The sequence below is a fragment of the Rhizophagus irregularis genome, chromosome 8, assembly GCF_026210795.1.
Source record: "Rhizophagus irregularis chromosome 8, complete sequence".
Taxonomy (NCBI): Eukaryota; Fungi; Glomeromycota; class Glomeromycetes; order Glomerales; family Glomeraceae; genus Rhizophagus; species Rhizophagus irregularis.
Genome location: NC_089436.1, coordinates 297,775 through 317,829, shown reverse-complemented (window position 1 = coordinate 317,829; position 20,055 = coordinate 297,775). Strand labels below are relative to the sequence as shown.

Sequence of the window (20,055 nt, the reverse complement as noted above, 5' to 3'; positions counted from 1 at the left end):
ATTATCATAAACTTTAATTATAATTATTATTAATATCATTTAATTTATAATGAAATATATAATAACAGCATCAATTTTAAAAAATGAACAATTTACTATCCTATAATTATAAAATATTATTTAATATCTTTTACAAAAAACCATAATCAATCACCTACTATAACTAGCATCTTGCAAAATAAATTGTCGAATTTTAGCTAATGCTAATAACACTTCTTGTCTTTCATTTGGATCTGTAATATCAAGACCAGTTCGCAAACCATTTTTTTGTGGCCATCTTTTAATTAAAATAGACTGATCTAATGGTAAGCCATTATCAAGCTCCTTCCAATATTCTGTAGAAATTACAGCCTTATAGAATGTAACATAAGTAGAAATAAAGCGAACAGCAAATATAATCTGTTCTGAATTTTTAAAAGTTCTACGTCTAGTTTCATTACCACATGAGAATATTTCAGCAGCAATTCGTATTTCGGAAATATTTTTATCAAAATTATACGGATATTCATTCTATTAAAAAAAAAAAAAATTAAAAGCTATCAAATGCTATTTTTAAAACATAATAAGGTTATACTAACCACAACTATCATTGCTTTACGTTTGTTATAATCTACAATTAATTCAGGAAGTTTAGGATATAATGATTCATAAAGATTACCACCATCAAATAGTTTGCATGATGAACGAATTCGAGTTCTGGATTTTTTGAAATTAAATTTTTGGTAAAACATTAAAATATTGTGTTAGAAAAAAAATTAAAATAAAAACTTACTTTTTGTTAAAGGGCAAGGTATCTAATTTACTAATTTGAAGTAAATTATTTACTAATGAGTTATTGTTTGTTTCTCCTGATACAAGTCTGTTCTGTACAGCACTATATAGTAAGTTAATAAATGTTTGAATATCTTTTATATTTTTTATATTTGAAGTGTCATTATCAAAAATATCATCAAGTCTTTCAATATTAAAATCTTGACTTAAAAGCATGCCAATATTGATTTTGGGAAGAACATATTCTTTTGGGAAATTAGTGACTAAACATAATTAATTATTAATATTAGAATTTTGAAATTATAAAGATTAGAAATTTTTAAATAACTTGGTATAATTTATACCTTTAACTTCAGGAATAACATGATCTTTAACTAAAGCTGATTGAATGCTCACTCTTAGTGCCTCATTGAAATTAGGTGAGGATGATCTCAATGGTATTGGTTTTAATTCTAAAATGATTTAAATATTTAGTTAAAAAATAAATAATTTTTAAATATTTCTAGCTTATAATATTTACCTGATGCTTCTGATATTTTAACATTTCTTTTAGAATTTTTAGAAGTCATTCTTACGGCCCTTTTCTCTGCAAAGTTGTCCCATTTTTTCTTTTCTTCAGTCCAAATTTTTTCTAACTCAGGTGTAATCTCATAACTTCTATTTGCTTATTAGATTAATGTATTATAAATATATATATATATTAAAAATAAATAAAATGAAAGATAATAAGAGAATTTTTTTTATCTTTTACCATTTTTCTTTACATTTTTCTTAAATAGAGGAAATATCTTTGGAAAATGTTTTTTCAACATATTATTACAATTAGAAATCAAAGTTAACAAAAAAGAATATATAATTGATGTGATGACTAATTTATTGACAGTATGATTCAGTCAATTCACCTAACCAGATTAGTTTGAAGATAATTTTTATATATTGTTAATAGTACTGTGAATTGTTCAAGGTAATTTATATGTATAAAATAAAACTAGAAAATATAATTTGGATTAGTTGATCAAAATTTAACTTTTTATATTTAATTTCCTAAATCAAATGCCATTGTTAGTAATATTTACTTTCTTCAAGTAATTAAAAAAAATATTTTTTTGCTCAATTTGTTCTCCTATCTTCCAGTCTGTATACATCCTGTTATTTTAATTATAACCATTATTAAGGTAATATTGTTCATTAGTTCATTATGTTGCTACAGTGCTACTATCAAAAAAGTTTTCTATGCATTTTTTTTAAAAAAAAATTCCGAACTTAGGTTTTTATGTTAATAGATTTTCAGTTTTATATTACCGTATTTTGCGGTAAGTAAGCACCCCCAAAAGTAAGCACCCGGCCAGAATTATGGCCAAAATTATGAGGATCTTGGCCGGCATCAAGTGCAAAAAGGGGTGCTTATATACCGTAAAATACGGTAATATATAAAAGTAAGTAAATCAGGACTTTTTATATAAATGAAAATATTATCTAAATTTTTTCTCTTTTTACTAACCGTATATAACAATAATGATAATAATATTATTAATAGAAGCACAGAGTTTATGTGTGAAATTAGGTATAAATTAATTATTTTATATATATTTTTTTTATATATGAAAAGGCGTGACTTTTCTCCAAAATCTTAATAATATAAGTATTTGAATACATATGGTAAAATTCTAAATACTAGTTTAACTGGATTTATTTAATTATTAAGCATTTAATCTACAAATTGCTTATAATTTCAGAATTTTAATGACTTTAAGGATGTAAATAGCATAGCGGACATCCCTATTTTATCACAATACTGACTGATCATTTGTCGATCATTTGCCGATCATTTATTCAATTATCACATAATATAAATACCGTTGCTAAAAAAATCTACATAATAATTAATATGTTCAAATTTCACAAATAACTTAAATTTAGTTTTAATTTATTGTGTATTAAATTTCATTAGATTTTATTATTATTTGGCATATATTTATTCATTTTACGAAATTATTCACTAATTATGTTACTAATAAAAAACCTGCATTATGAATCAGATCACTGCATTATTTTTTTTATATATTCTACATAATATAAAGAATATTTGTGCAAATTCTTAAGTTTCGCACTCACATATTCATCTTCGCATTTCAATTTTTGTCTGATGATCGGCAATAATTAGTGAATTACCATATACAAATAATATTTTTATGATATTATTAAAAATTGTCTAATAATTACATAATTAAAGTCATATGATAATTTAGTGTTTTTACTTAGATTTCCATTATTTTTTTGCCACATAATTTGAAAAATATTTGTGATTTTGCAATAAGTTTTTAAAATCCGGAATTAGTGATCAGCAAATGATCGGCAAGGTGATATGAGCATGTCCGCTATGCTGATGTAAATAAACATGTACAAAATACATTTCATAATTTGTATATGATTTTGTTTAACAACATCACAAAATTTTCAGGGTATTCAATATTGCACAAATAGTTAAATTTCTCGAAATTTATGCAATATAACTAACAATATTATATGTATAATTCTTTGTACAAATTTATATAAAAATTAACAAATTTTTTTACAATATATTGTGTGGAAAATACATTATATATATTAAATATGCATTAATGTGCATTTTCAGGGTGTGCAAATCAGTTTTTTCATGCACAAAATATTGCATATTTTTTACATATAAAAAAATTTCCTGATGAAGTTAATGGGTTGAGAATCAAGTTATAAATTTTAATAATAACATTATGTAGTATGTTACAATTTAAAAAATTATAATTGCACAATAACTTTTATTAATGGACATTAAAGTTTATCTGATATTCATTCATATTCTTTTTCATTAGAAAAAAAAAATAAATAAATAATAAAAGCTTCATATTTTTGACAAGTAGAATACACTATATGATAAATTAAGAAATACTATATAATAAATCATAACTGTTATTAAATTAACACATGGTTCAAAATAAATTAGAAATCAAAATAAAAATGATATATTATTAAGAGAAAATTTATTCATCGCACGTGCGATGACATCGCTACCCCCATTTTATTTATCACGTGATAAATCCAATTAAAATATAGCACGATTATTGTGTTACAATAAATATAAACAATTTTATAGCTTCGTCGATAGTTTTTTTTTCTAACACTCTTTTTAAATAAAAAAAACAACCTGTTTTTTTGCTTAAAAACGCGTTAAAGTTGCTTCTTAACATTTAAAAATACTTTTATGTACTAGTAAAGTAGCTCAAAAACTTTAATTGTTCAATTATCATAAAGAAATTGGGTTACACGGCTCAAGCAGTGATTCGTGAAACATGGAAAATGATAACACTCCACAGGTTAGTCAATTGCGCACATTTTTTTTTTGTGAAATACTACTGAAATACTATTGAAAGTGCTTAAAAAAAATTAATTTAGAGTTTTAATAGCGTTAATTTCTTAACAATTAACGTCAATAGCATTATTTATTAGTTAGGTGATGTTAGATAGCGTTAAATGTACATTATTTATTAGTTAGGTGACGTTAAATAGCGTTAGATGTATATTAATTAACGTCACAAAGCATTATATTATTGCGCATTAGTTTATTGGTGTTAAATAGTATTACTTTATTGTGCTCAACAGCTAACTTATTTATTAATCTATTAAATAGCAAGAATTTCCTAAGATACGCAATTCTGTCAAATATCTTTAATGGATTTTGCTTTTAAAGAATCTAGATGTGTTTTTCAGTGGCTTAAGAAGGTAAAATTTCTCTTTATTCATCAATTTTAATAACTTAAATTAACTTGGATTTTAATCATTTTTCTTATATAATTCATTAGTTTAATCAAGTAGCAATCAAACAAATTCTTTTTTTTTATTAAAAGTATATACGTTTTTATACTTCAATTTAAAGAATTAGTTTTTGCTTTTCTTTTATATGATAATGGCAAAACTTTTCATCAGGAAACACTTGATATTTTTGAGATTTATTTTGGAATAAATGCACAACAGATCTGTGCGACCACATATAATAGATAAGCCACCTTTTATTGCATCCGAAGTGTTTGAAAGAGGAGTATAGAAAGAGGTATTTATACAAACAAGTATGAATATTTTAGTCGTGGTTGTGCATTTGCAATGAAATTCTGAACTCGCAAACTAATGCCCAATTTTTATTTAGATATTAACATAATGTAAAGATTAGACGTACAGCCTTGCTTATACAGAAATAAACAAAATGAAATTCAACACACTATTTTATAAATCAACGAAGGGTATGAATAGTGTTTTATGATAAGGATTTTCGTGGGATTATATCCTTTATAGGTTAGTTTAAATATTAGAAATTCAGAATTGTATTTGTATATTGTTCAACTCTTAATAAATTAGCTTACATGTACTAAAAAATTATTATTTATACACAGTAAAAATTATTACTTTATTTAATTGTTAAAATATTATACGTTTTTCTTATTGGGACACTTGGGAGCATAATGACCCATTTTATGACACAAACCACATTTACGCCCATTTGAATTTTCAATATTTTCTTCATATAGTACATTCTCTTTTTGTGATTTTTGTGTCGTACTCGCCTTATTTTTTTGTTCATTACAAGCTTTTAATCGCTTAGTAGCAGGTCTCCCTTTTCCTTGACGTTTTAATGGATTTCCAATATCATCTACATCATATGTACGACCATCAGACAACTTTAATTGATTATTTGTATTATTGTCTTTAAGAACATTTCCCCTTTCTAATTGAGTCATAATAGTTTCTTTTTCCGCAATGTAAGCTAGTATAATATCATCTAAATTTTTTTGATCGTTATTATCAAATGAATAGTTTAGTGCTTTCTTAAAATGTCCCATAATTCGACCATAATCTACTTTTTTTTGTGTATAATAACGAATTTCTACTTCTTGAACGTGATTAATATGCCTAGGATTAAGATAAATCCTTTGATCAATATTATCATCATGAATTGGCTTTAAATTTTTAGATGATGTTCCGATAAAAGCTTCATTAAAAATAGAGTCAATGTGATTCCAAGCGTCATCCAGAAGCCATCTTGTTGGCATTAGCATTATATGGAATAATGCGTTTGGATTTTCAATCATTAATTTAAAATAATGACGACAAATAATTCCATATGAAACCAATAACAAGCATGTACATAAATGGGTTCCATCGTTAAGAATAATAATATGCTGATATGAACTTGGCACCATATATGGAATGATACGCCATACTTCTTTAATCATTTCTTTTGGTACTGAATTTAACAATGATTTTAAGTATGTCTGGCGAAAATCGTAATAATCTTCAATATTATTGGTTTCTTCTTGATCATTTGACGTTCCTTGGCTTTCTTGATTTTCGGGAATTTCATTTTGATCCTAAAAATATATACATAATAGTACTAGTTAAACATTTATTATATCATTCTACTATAATTTTAATTTTTTACTCACCAGTTGATCCTCAATAAACTCAAATGCATCTTTAATATCTAGTTTTTCACATTTATAAATTATTGATTCGCACATTTGTTTATGTATTTCCCCAACAATTCTTGGTGAAAAATATTTTTGAACTATATTATTAACGTTACTAAAAAAATTTTCCACAACAAATGGCTGATGATATATTGTTGATTTGTATTTCCATGCTATAAAATTCTTGTTTATTTCTTCTTTTTGCATTCGAGAATCTAATGCCTCAGCTACTTCTGCCATTGTAGAGCTAGAATTAACAACTTTATGAATAATGGCATTTATTGACTCCACACGCTGTGTTGACTGTATACTAGCTGTAAATATTCTGTTTGTAAATGCTCGTGCCCATGAATGGCGTGTTGAATATATTGGGTCATGTAAATAATCACTGCCACTGGGAAAGTTATTTAATAAAGCTTGAAATCGTTGTTCAAAAACCTCTGCACATAGTGAATTGCGAGTTTTCCAAAAATCATGAAAAAATATCTTAAAATCTGCAGCACCAAGTTTATTTTTGAGACGTTTAGGTAAATTTTGGGTCATATGCCAAATGCAATGTATGTGATACGCATTTTTGTACGTAGTTTGACATGCCACATCCATTGCAGGATCCATATCAGTGATTATAACTTTTGGTTCAATTCCTGTTGCATTTAGCGTTTGTTGTAAAATCCACTCATAACTTTCCTGAGTTTCATCATTTAAAAAAGCTTGTGCTCCTAAACGTGATTTACCATCATTATCAACAAGTATAAATAGAGATAATGGACAGTTATATCTATTAGTTCTAGAGGTATTATCGTGTAAAATAACATCTGAATAACGCGTCCACAAAATAATTTGATTTTCCGTCATCCAAAATATACCACACAGTCTATCACTATCCGCATTTATTAAAGGTTGAACAAACATCATAGGTTCTTCTTTTTGTCATTCAAGGAGAAATTTTAACAAATGAGAAGCATCTGTTCCAGCTATTTTTTTTTCACGTTTAATTTTTTGAATTGCATTTGAAAGATCTTGTGTAAGAAAAAGCTGGTCAGGAAATAATGGTTGTAATAGATTTCTTATAGTATATGCATCACAACGTCCATGTATAACTGCATGTTCAATTTCATTCATTATAGATTGATTAAATTTTCGGAATGTTGTAGCAAATTGTGTATTATCAGCAAGTATTTTGTGGTTGTGTTCAAGATGGATAGACGTTACATGAATGAAATTATTATTTATAGTTTTACTCAAGTGAACCCGCCATTTACAATCAGTTTTTTTTGACCCTTTATTACGTTGTTGATCAATTTGCTTAGACTTATAGTTAGGTTTGTACTTTCCAGCATATTCACAAGCAAATGTTCTTCTTCTGGGAATTTGAACAGTTGAGTTTGATAATTGAATATATTCAACTCGGTATTTATTAACTACAAATCCCTTTTGCCTTCCATATTCCTTTAGATAATGTTCAGCAATTTCCCACGAACTAAATTTTGAATTAACAGATAATTCTATAGGATGTGTTAATGAAGGATAATTTGTAGAGTCAAGACTTTCTAATTCTGAACCAAGAATAATTTCTACGGGAATTTCAACTTCAGTTTCAATTTCTTGCTATTTAATAGATTAATAAATAAGTTAGCTGTTAAGCACATTAAAGTAATGCTATTTAATACCAATAAATTAATGCGCAATAATATAATGCTTTGTGACGTTAATTAATATATATCTAACGCTATTTAACGTCACCTAACTAATAAATAATGTACATTTAACGCTATCTAACTAATAAATAATGCTATTGATGTTAATTGTTAAGAAATTAACACTATTAAAACTCTATACCATATGCCGTTTACCCCAAATTAATTTTTTTTAAGCACTTTCAATAGTATTTCAGTAGTATTTCACAAAAAAAAAATGTGCGCAATTGACTAACCTGTGGAGTGTTATCATTTTCCATGTTTCACGAATCACTGCTTGAGCCGTGTAACCCAATTTCTTTATGATAATTGAACAATTAAAGTTTTTGAGCTACTTTACTAGTACATAAAAGTATTTTTAAATGTTAAGAAGCAACTTTAACGCGTTTTTAAGCAAAAAAACAGGTTGTTTTTTTTATTTAAAAAGAGTGTTAGAAAAAAAAACTATCGACGAAGCTATAAAATTGTTTATATTTATTGTAACACAATAATCGTGCTATATTTTAATTGGATTTATCACGTGATAAATAAAATGGGGGGTAGCGATGTCATCGCACGTGCGATGAATAAATTTTCTCTATTATTAATATCTATAAAACAGTAATGGTACTCAATCCAAATAAATCTTTGTATTATTAATGATCGTCATTATTTTTTATCGGATTTTTTATGAAATTAGACTTAATACTATGTGTACATAAAAAATCTCAAAAAAATATTCTATTATTTATTACCAAATTACTCAAACAATTAATGTTGTGCTGACATCTGATATCGAGCGTAATGTTCATTTCTTTAAGAACCAATAAGATTCCAATAAAAAAAATCATGACAAATACATAGTGAAATTCGATAAACCATATCACGTGATAATTGACCAATAAAATTTAAGTAACGTGATGTGGTAAAGGCCAGAATCTTAATTCTGGTGGTTATATTACTTATATATTCAATTATAAATATTTTATATTCATTTTCATGACCTCTGACTTAAAACTAAGATGAAAAAATTAAAATATAGCGTATATTAGTAGCATGAAAAATTTTTAAAAATTCAATACAAGGCGATATAAAGTTAAAAAATTGGTTCTCATATCAAAATTTGCTTCAATTTAACTTGGCTGCATGGCCTTTTATTTTTTTTTTAGAATAAAATTTTTTTCATCCGATCATGTAATACAGAAGATTTCATATGTAACATTTATATTAATATAACAATTCAATAAAAAGTCAGACAGATTTTATATATCAAGTTAATTACAAGTTTATTTCTCATGTTTTATTGTAGTTTTTTAAAAAATTTTTTTTTTATTGTTCGTTAAATGTTAGGCATTTACATAGCAGATATTTTATTTATTTTATGTGAAGTCAAACAGACTATTAAACAGGACATATACCAAACATGAGTTATCCTACTTCTAGCTATCATCCATCATCAGGATGGACCCGAACTTCTTTAAAACGTTGGAACCAGCCTGATCCCCTTTACTACTGAAAGAAGAACGGGAACCAAAGAAAAGTCAATTAAAATGACAAGAACTAATCCGTATTTTTCTTTCAACCCAAGGGCTGCCACCTGTAAATACTGTAAGAGGTGGAATGGTTTACACTATTTTAAGTTGTTAAAAGTTTAACGTAAAAAAAAAGAACTAAAATGCTAATAAACATGTACAAATAGAAACTAATATATATTATATATAAATCTATATATAAAAAACTAACAAGTACTTAAATAGTACGAAAAGATGAACTATTTTCCAAATCCTTCAAAGCGGATAATATACAGACCTTTTTATCTTTATGGTGACCATAATGCGTATCTAAATTGCCATTATCGTTGGCATGTCGTTTAAGCGGTCTATCGTCCATGATGGTGCAAAGCTGGTACGCCAAACCGATTTCATCCCTATAGTATCTGATGATGAAAGCGTCTTCATAACGCGTGACCCAAGATCGTAAATTTTCTAATATTTTGTTATCTTCACGCTTTTTTTGTGCAAGTGCTATTTCTTTTTCCTTTCTTCTCTTTTCTTTTTATATTCACGCTTAAGTAGATGTCCAGATACTGGCGGCACTTTAGGTGTGACTTCAATTGAAAGTTTGAGTAATTTTAGCTCATAATTATGATGAGCGTCAGTGACTTCCATTACTAGGTTGCATAAGTCTTTCCGGTATTCACCTTGATTTTCTTGAAACAATAATTTGTGACGTCGTGCAGCTCAGAGTTTATCATCTATCAACGCATTATTATCCAACTTAGCGTTGTGAAAGGTATGTCTAACCAAAGCATTAAAGCATGCTTCTTGTCTTTTCTTGACTTTTGGAGATTAACTGGAGGTAAATTAAAGATTCCCATATTTTTTACCGTAAATAAAATCAAGTCCTTTTTTAGCGACAACATTTGTATCATACGCATGGCACGATGTGGTAAAAGAAATTTCAAGTTGGTTCGAGAAGTTGTGACATTTCTTCTTCTTAGCCCATCTGTTATAGAGGTGGGATGCGTGAAAATCTTTAAAAGTTTTGCAATAACTGACGTCAGGAATTTTGTGATCTTTTGAGACAAAATACAGGACTAGGTGTTTGTGATGAATAATACAGGCGTGACAATGATTAGACATAACAAAAGGAGCCTAAATGGTACAGGTCGCAACGGTATTAGTCAACAGATTCACTGTTTCACTGTGATTACATGGGATATAAATACCGAAATAAAATCTATATTTCTTATACGAAAAATTGAAAAAAGTTTTAGTCATGTGATTATTTTTTTCTTCTTTTTGGGCACGTGATATTATAAAATCCAAAGCTCCAATAATTTTTTATGAATATAAGTAAAAAATTTTTCTTGTAATCGTCGAGAAATAACTTTTTGTGTTGAAAAAAAGTGCGTGAGCTGTTTCGATATTTGAAATTTAAAATTCAGGAGTTGGCTCGTAAAATTGTGATTAATCGGGGTAGAGGACATATGATAATCATTTGTGTAAATCTTCAATTGAAGTTGATTGGTGTTTGGTAATTGATCAACCAGCTCAAAAAAAAAACTTTTTGAACGCCTAAAATTGTAAATCTTGTTGAAACTGGCTCTATGATGTGGAGTCATGTAAAACTTTTCATATTTCGTAGAAAAAATATAATTTTTTCCAGGCGAAAGAAAGGACCTATAATCTTCAAAGTCATTATGAAGTGAGAGAGTATCTAACAAGGTATCTTCAGTATGAGATACTGTTGGTGTAGTATCGTAGTTGAAAATAAAGTCATCAGGACCAGCAGGTGTATGGTCATATCCGAGTGCTGAAGCAAAGTCATCGGCTCTTGGAAAATAAGACATAACCAACCCTTTGAATATAGGTGTAATGAGAACAATAAAACCTCGTCTTATGCCCAAGGTGCCCTTCAGGGCCTCTTCCCTTTAGGTGTTTCAAATAGAAACTAAAAAATAAAATTAATGCAAAATTACTGCAGAAAACTAACAAAATAGAAAAAAAGGGGAAAGAGTTTTTTTTTTAATTTTTTTACATAGCAGATAGTATTACGATATATCAGATATGCATACAAATTTAATTTATCATGTGACATAGTTTAGAGCAATTTAATTGGTTAACAAAAAAAATAAAAATTTAAGATTCCCACTCTGGTGACCCGGCCGGGATATGAGAACCAAATTTTTAACTTTATGTCGCCTAATAGATTTTCAATATATCAAAATTTTTTCGCTATACCAGATATTCTGATAAACCAGATATTTTTAGTGGAACCGATAGATCCAGTTTATCGAATTTCACTGTGTATTGTACTTACAACAAATTTCAACCCTAAATTAATTTATTCATAAAAAAAAATACTTCCCATTTTTCTTGCAAAATTAAGATTATTAAAGTTTATAAGCAATCGCAACTGAATTATTTTTTTTTCTTTATTGAGATAGGAAAAAGATAATTATTATACTATTTTTAAATATTTACTTTTCTTGTTTAATGAACTTGCCATTTTGCATAATATTTTCAGCATTTGGGTAATTACTTTATAACTGGAAAAAAAATTATGTTAATATATATATGTGCCGTTTTGAAAACTACATAGAATAATAATCAATTAGAGAATTAAACTTGTCATTTTTTATAACAATAAATAAATAAAATTTTGCAAAAATCTTTTATACAAATTTACAAACTAATATAACTACTTGTCATTCACTTATATTGCTTTCTTCTTAAGAATTGTGCTATTTCCTTTTTTTTAGAGCCTCTAATTGTAATAATCATCCTACCAAAAACTACTTTGCCAACGATCACTTCACCGACATATGTTTCACTTATAGGATCCCTTCTCCTTCAAATATTTTATTGACAGCCATTTCGCCGACAGTAATATTTTATTATTATTAGCTGAAATAAAAAAGTAAGTAGACATAGTAAATATTATCCATTAACATTAAAAGCTGGTTTTCCTGTATTTATTTTATTTCATGTACTGTATTTTGACAAAGTTAACAAAATTGAAAACCGATCTAAGTCAAAAAAAAAATATGTTATGTAGTAATAAATAAAAAATTTTGCAGATATAGTACATATCTTAATAATTACATAAAAATACTGTTTTTTAAAAAAAAATAAAAATAAAAATACATTTAATTAATTATGAATACTGTAAATGTCAGTAGGAAGATTCTGCTAACAAAAGCTTGTTAGCAAATCATTTGTCAGTGAAGCAATTTGTCGATAAATTAAATGCGTCCCCTTTGTATAACCCATTTTACAATAATGCCTAAATATAAACTAAGCATCTAAGTATCCTTTTTCAGCTAATTTTTCAATTAATTCAAATGCTTTTTTTTTTCATCTTTATCATCTCTTTCTATGTTTGATATAATAAGCTTAAATTATGTTTTGCATCATCACATCCTTTTTCTGCAGCAATTGTATATAATTTAAATGCTTGTTCCATATTAATATCAGTTCCGATTCCTTTTTCATAATAATATCCAAGTTTAGATTGGGCTTTTAAGTAATCTTTTTCAGCTAATTTTTTAATTAGCTCAAATGCTTTTTTTTCATCTTTGTCAATTCCTTCTCCTGATTGATATAATAAACCTAAATTATATTGTGCATAATTGACTCCTTTTTCTGCAACTATTTTATATAATTCAAAGGCTTGTCCTTTATTAATATCAGTTCCAATTCCTTTACTATAAAAATATCCAAGTGCAAATTGTGCATTCAAGTATTCTTTTTCGGCTAATTTTTTAATTAATTCAAATGCCATTTTCTCATCTTTATTAACTCCTTCTCCTAATTGATATAATAAACTTAAATTAAATTGTGCATCATCATCTCCTTTTTCTGCAGCTATTTTATATAATTCAAATGCTTTTACTTTATTAATTTCAGTTCCAATTCCATTTGAATAATAATATCCAAGCTCAGATTGAGCTTTTAAATATTCTTTTTCAGCTAATTTTTTAATTAATTCAAATGCCATTTTCTCGTCTTTATTAACTCCTTCTCCTGACTGATATAATACACTTAAACTAAATTGTGCATCATTATTTCCTTTTTCAGCAGCTACTTTATATAATTCAAATGCTTTTACTTTATTAATTTCAGTTCCAATTCCATTTGAATAATAATATCCAAGTGCAAATTGAGCTTTTAAATATCCTTTTTTAACTAATTTCTTAATCAACTCAAACGCTTTTTTTTCATCTTTATCAACTCCTTCTCCTAATTGATACAATAAACCTAAATTAAACTGTGCATCATCATTTCCTTTTGCACCAGCTACTTTATATAATTCAAATGCTTTTACTTTATTAATTTCAGTTCCAATTCCTAAATCATAACAATGACCAAATCGAAATTTTGCTTCAATATATCCTTGTTCTGCTGATTTTTTAAATAATTCAAAAGCTTTTCTTTCATCTTTTCTTACACCTGTACCATCTCTGTAACATTTACCCAAATCATGTTGTGCAACTTTATATCCATTTTCTGCTGATTTTTGAAAATAATAAAATGATTTTTCATAATTCGTTTTTATTAATATTTTTCCAATATAATATAATCCAAGTTGATTTACTTCCTTAAATTTAATTATTTTTTTATTCCTTGCTTTATTTTTTATTTTTTCATTATAGTATTTTTTAAGAATATATTCAGCAGCTATATTTCCATTTATTGTTGATTTTCTGTACCAATATAAAGCTTGTTCCTTATCCAATTCAATTCCAATTCCATAATAAAAACAATTTCCAAGTTGAAATTGTGCATCTGCAACTTCTTTTTTTGCTAATTCTTCATAATATTTAAATGCTTTAGTTTCATTTTTTTCAACTCCTTTCCCTAATCTATAACATTCTGCAAGATAAAATTTTGCTATTGTATTTCTATTATTAGCAGCTTTTTTATACCAATAGACTGACATTTTTTCATCATTATGAGTTCCAATACCTAATTCATAACAATATCCTAGATAAAATTGTCCAATAATGCTTCCATTTTCTACAGATTTTTTGTACCAATTGAATGCCAACTTTTTATTACATCCAGTTCCATATCCATCATTATAGCATTTAGCTAAATAAACTTGAGCTATTGAAAAATTATCTTCAGATGCTTTCAAAAATAATTTGAAAGCTTTAACACTATCTTCTTCTACACCAATATTATAATAATAAAATAATCCAAGAAAATAAATATACTGTGATTTAGTCTGATTTTTTAATACCCATTTTATGAGTTTTTCTATTGCATGATCTAGTTCCAATATTTGTTGGTTAATAAATTGTTTAATTTGGTCGAAAGTAATACCTCTATTATGATTTTTTATTACATATTTAATTAATTCATCAGCAACTTTATTATTAATATTATCTATAATATTGTCATTATTATCGTCAATTGATACATTTAATGAAGTTATTCGGTTTGATATATTTGATAAACTATAATGAATAGAAGTTTTATATTGTGAACTTGATAGGCTCTTATTTATATCCATTTCTTGATATGATGTACATGATTGAACAGAATTGTGATTTTGTAAATCTGATATTACTAGACTTTTATTTATATCTAACATTTCATCATTAGATTTCGGATCCATTTGATGATTTCCAATCGTATAATTTTTATTTATTTCATTTGCGGTAATCTCAATGTTTGAATTATTTTGTTGATGAGAAATTATTGATTTAAGAGTTGATACAACTTTTTGTATATCTGGACGTTCACTTGGATTATCTTCCCAACATTCTATTCCAAAAAAAAACAGACACAATAAAGATTACAAAATTAACATTCAAAAAATAACGCAAACATTTCAATCATACTTACTTCTATATAAATTACTATATTCAACGTAAGTTCCATCAATAATTTCTTCTCTCTTTCCATTTAATATATCCAATATCAATCTTCCATCATAACCAACATCATAAAAAGGTTTATATCCACTTGAAATTTGCCACATCAAAACTCCAATACTATATACGTCAGATTTTTTATTTAATTTATAATTTCGATTATCCAGACTTCTTGGATCTATAAAAGGAATTACACCAAAGATTTTTGATGTATTATTTGATTTTTCGTCGATTTTTTTTGATAAACCAAAGTCTGCTAATTTAATATTTTTCTGAAGTATAAGTATATTATTTGCATGCTTTAAATAAAATTATGGTTAATTTATTTAAACTATAACTGATAATTCAAATTTTGAAAATTAGATAAATTATACATTACCAAATCACGGTGAATTATGTTACAATCGTGTATAAACGCTACAGCACTTGCCAATTGTAATGCTAATTGATTTTTGTCGCTCCAATCAAGTTCATTAAAATGCTTAGATAAATAATCATTAAGTGTACCATTATCAGCGTATTCCAAAACGAATGAATATCTTATTGAATGAACTTCATCTTGAGTGATAAAAAAAAAAATTATAAATAATAAATAATTATTTTTAAAAGATCTTATCTAATACTTACAAGTTTCTTCTCTTGTAATTCCGAATATTCGTATAATATTCTTATGAAGATCAACGCTCCGATGTAATTTTAACTTGAGTATTTATATACATACAGTAACATTATTTTAATTTTCATAATTTATAATTATTAAAATAATTAAATTATTCTCATACGATACCTCATTGACAACTTCCTTAAGAGTTATTTCACCATTATCAAAAGACTTCAAAGCGAATGAATGGTTAGTGGTTTTCCAATTAACACGCACGACATTTCCAAAAGAACCTTTTCCTATTTGTTGTACATTTTTGAAGTCCGAATACTCATAACATGTGATACATTCTTTAGTAACGAAATTTTCTAACCAGTTAATATCAGCATACGAATTTTTAATTGACATTTTTCTTTAATAATTGATTCGTTGTAATTTATTATAAAAGTTTCATCGAAAGTTATTATGAGAGTATTCGTTTCAATCGTTTCATGCACCCTTATGTAATTTAAGGAACGTCGCACAGATGTAGTGTTTCGATTCAACCGGATAATTATTTTTTCGGATATCGCGGGATAAATATCCGGGTTAAAAATATCCCGGAACCTGGATAATGTTATGATGACCCAAAAGGCAATTCTTGCAGATTATTTAATTTCAGGCAGAATTATTAAGAAAATTTGAATAATAAGACTTGATGTTTTTGACGCATGTGCAAATTCCGATCGGCTAATCCAATTCCAGTTACAGCAAATTTCAAAATATACGGGACACTTGAGAAATTTGATTGTCGAGTTGTCGGGTAGCCGGGTTACTCGGCAGTAGGTTATTATATAGGGGAATCCATATGCGCTAATCTACACCGTAACCCTAAATTTTTGAGATAACCCCAAATTTTTATAGCCAATAATAATGATGGTCAATCATCTGACACATTTAGCGTCACCAAAAGTTACTATGCAGATTTTCCGTTATTCATAGTACTAAAGCGATCTGTTGCACAATTTTTTAATGTCAACTTTTTTATTTTACGCGTTTTACTGTATTTCAATGTCAAATTCTAAGCAAAGACCTTATGAGCAGGAAAACTATCCTGCTTCACCTGAAATAATATATTATGGTGACCGGAAATTTAACTATACTGTTATTCAAGAAGGTGTCTACCCACCAGTTGCGCAATTGAAGTTTACAGAAGCACCTAATTATTTTCCTGTTCCTGACAATTATATTATTGAAACTACCTGGGGCCGGTCTAATAACTGTCAAACTATTCAATGTTCCATATATTATATAGAAGGTAATCCACATTACTTAATTTGTTTTGGAAATAATTTTCAGCACCAAGTTGTTTCAGTTCAATCTACATTTGATGCTTCCGTTGAATTACATAATGTAAGTTTTAATTCAATTATATTTTTATTTTTTGTATAAGCTCGCAAAGAAAATGATTTAATATGTAATTATTTTATCAGATAATAACTCCAAATAAGAAAACTGCAGTTTCTGGAGTTCATCTCTATGGACTTCAATTAAAATGTATTGATAGAAATCGCAAAAGCAAACCATGGGCATTAAAACTACATGATGAATCAAGTAAAACTACACAAATCAGACATGCTAAAGGTCTTGCAAAATGTGCACAAATAAACTTTGAAAATTCAATTCAAAATTACTACAATCCTAAAGACCGCGTTGTCTTAAAGACATTGGAATTTACTGTACAAAATAAGGATTATTATACAACATTTGGAGAAAAAAACCCTAATAAGCAAAAACAAAAATTGCAATCAGTGGTTCGTATACAAGATGTAGAAAATGTTCCACGTGATGCATATCGCTATTTTGCAGCTATGGAATCAAAATTACCTCGGGAGTATGCTGTTTCTCAAACTCGTCAGGAGATTGATGCTCACATGGAACAATTAATACCAATTAATTTTGTTGACTTAACTCCTAGTACTATTACACCCGATTTTTCAGAAGAACCTGATATAACTGATCCGATAATTGTTGAGCAAGTTAACAGTGCAATTGGTAAAGGTGCATATCGGAGTATTAAAAAAATTCTTGAATATATAGTACCAGCATATATTCAAAATGAAAAATTAGATCCAGCATCGCCAATTATTCATCTTCGTATCTCTGGTGATGGTCGTAACGTTGGACGAAAGGTAAAACACGTTATGATCACTGTAGCATTATTAGATGATTCAGCAAAACTTTTTGAGCCAAATTACCATTATACAGTTGTTCTTTTTCCAGGAACTGAAAATTATTCAACCTTAAAAATTGCAGCAGATACTCTTATTCGAGAATTGCAAGAGCTGAGTAGTGTTGGAATGGTCATTGATAATATAGTTTGGAACTTTAAGCTTTATTTTAGCTCTGATTGGAAGTTTCTTGCCACCTGCTTGGGTTTTAACGCGGCAAACTCCAATTATTTTTGTCCATGGTGTGAGATAGCTAAGAATCAACGTGGAGATAGGCAAACTGAATGGATAATTAGTAAAAAGATGAGTATTTTAAATGAAAATCCAAAAGCATATCCAGGTCATCACTCACCTCCACTTTTTAATATGATTCCACTTGACCATTATGTGCCAGATAAACTTCATATTATGTTGCGTATTACTGATCGTTTATGGGAATTAGTGCTACAAGAAATCAAAAATGAGGGATTATTTAATGATATAACTTGAAATATTATAATTAAAGAGATGGAAACCTTAAAAATCCGTTTTGAATTTTGGAAGATTCGTGATACTGACAATTGGTGTTATACTTCCCTGATGGGAAATGATAAGCTTTGTGTTCTTCGAAAATTTAATTTGGCTAAGCTTTTTGATCCAGAACGTGCTGCATTAATTAGAAGCTTATGGAATGGATTTGCTGAATTGTATGACCTTTTGGGAGAAAGAGAAACAAATCCACACTATTTTCGCTTGAAAGCAAAAGAATGGTATGAGTTATTTTTAAAAAAAACTGTGGTGAATCCTGAGACTAATATTATTTTAGTACAAGGACTTTACCGATCCTCAGATTTAACTCCTTATATTCATGTCTTAGTGTCGCATATTTGGGAATTTATGCTTAAACATCAAAGGTGGGGATTAAATTCTTTTTCGTGCAGTGCTGTCGAAAAAAAAAATCATAATCATGTTTCTTATTTTTTTCGTAAAACTCTTAAGAATGGTGGAAAGTTTCAAAATAAAACTTCAGCTATTCGAGAGATTATGGAACATGAAAATCAGCTTTTTTTTTATACTCAAAATAATATTCCTCTTTCATATCCTAAACCTCAATATATTCATATTTTATAGATTTTAATGTTTTGTATAGAATATTTTTGTAAATATATTAACATTTTTTGGCAATTATTGCGATAAAAAAAAAATATTGTGTATTTATTTATAAATCAGTATGACAAAATTCGCATCACTCTATAATAAGTTTAAATTTATTTTTGCCGTTGTACTTAAAATATATTTAGAAGTCAATTTTTATTTATTATATATACATACGTGTGATAAAAAATTTTAATAAATTTCCCCACTAATAAAACAATTTAAAAATTCTATAAAAATATCTATTTAAATTTGTTTTACCCAAAAATGCATATATATAAAACCCGCTTCACAATAATTTTCTTTTGCATCCTTTTTAGCTTTAATCTTCCATTCAATAGTAACTTCTCCAGGATTATATTTTGATTTGCGCCTTTTAGTGGTTATACCTTCAGCACAATTGGCCGCAATAGCTAATGGATTATTTTTTAAATGTTGAGGCGGATCATCAAACAAGACAACGTAGGTTTGTTGTTCTTCATCATAAAATCTTCAACCCCATAATGGATTATTCAAGATTTCACTTAATGTTTGATATCCAATAGTGCCTCGGAAAATACATTTGTAAATATTTTTATTGCTATGATGGTGAATATATCCTTTGAAAATATCAAAAAACTGATGCTCAGTACAAGCAAGAGATACTAATTGGCGACCTCCCTTTTTGAACCCATTTGGAAGTTTGCAATGAATTAAATAAACCAGGATATTTTTAAAATTTTTATTATTTGTTTCTGACAAATTATCTAAATTATTTCGCGGAATGTTATATTTTTTCACAATA

The 20,055-nt window shown here is 27.3% G+C and overlaps 4 protein-coding genes across 4 annotated transcripts; 2 read left to right on the top strand and 2 right to left on the bottom strand.

The window, feature by feature from the left end:
* Positions 1-150: 150 nt before the first annotated feature.
* OCT59_027978 (uncharacterized protein) lies at positions 151-1,583 on the bottom strand (the record flags this gene model as incomplete). The annotated part of the gene is made up of 6 exons (XM_025310981.1): positions 151-510; positions 579-696; positions 773-1,034; positions 1,116-1,223; positions 1,292-1,435; positions 1,523-1,583. The coding sequence occupies 6 exons, from the start codon at positions 1,581-1,583 to the stop codon at positions 151-153; spliced, it is 1,053 nt and encodes a 350-aa protein (XP_025176256.1).
* A 12,184-nt stretch (positions 1,584-13,767) lies between these two features.
* On the bottom strand, positions 13,768-16,335 carry OCT59_027977 (uncharacterized protein; the record flags this gene model as incomplete). Its single annotated transcript, XM_066146999.1, has 6 exons — positions 13,768-13,794; positions 13,895-15,216; positions 15,298-15,625; positions 15,706-15,884; positions 15,954-16,026; positions 16,114-16,335. The coding sequence occupies 6 exons, from the start codon at positions 16,333-16,335 to the stop codon at positions 13,768-13,770; spliced, it is 2,151 nt and encodes a 716-aa protein (XP_065993757.1).
* A 642-nt stretch (positions 16,336-16,977) lies between these two features.
* OCT59_027976 (uncharacterized protein) lies at positions 16,978-18,626 on the top strand (the record flags this gene model as incomplete). Its single annotated transcript, XM_025326396.2, has 2 exons — positions 16,978-17,319; positions 17,400-18,626. 2 exons carry the CDS (start codon positions 16,978-16,980, stop codon positions 18,624-18,626), a joined length of 1,569 nt encoding a protein of 522 aa, XP_025176253.2.
* Positions 18,627-18,716: 90 nt separating this feature from the next.
* On the top strand, positions 18,717-19,247 carry OCT59_027975 (uncharacterized protein; the record flags this gene model as incomplete). Its single annotated transcript, XM_066146998.1, has 1 exon — positions 18,717-19,247. One exon carries the CDS (start codon positions 18,717-18,719, stop codon positions 19,245-19,247), a length of 531 nt encoding a protein of 176 aa, XP_065993756.1.
* Between the last annotated feature and the right edge of the window lie 808 nt (positions 19,248-20,055).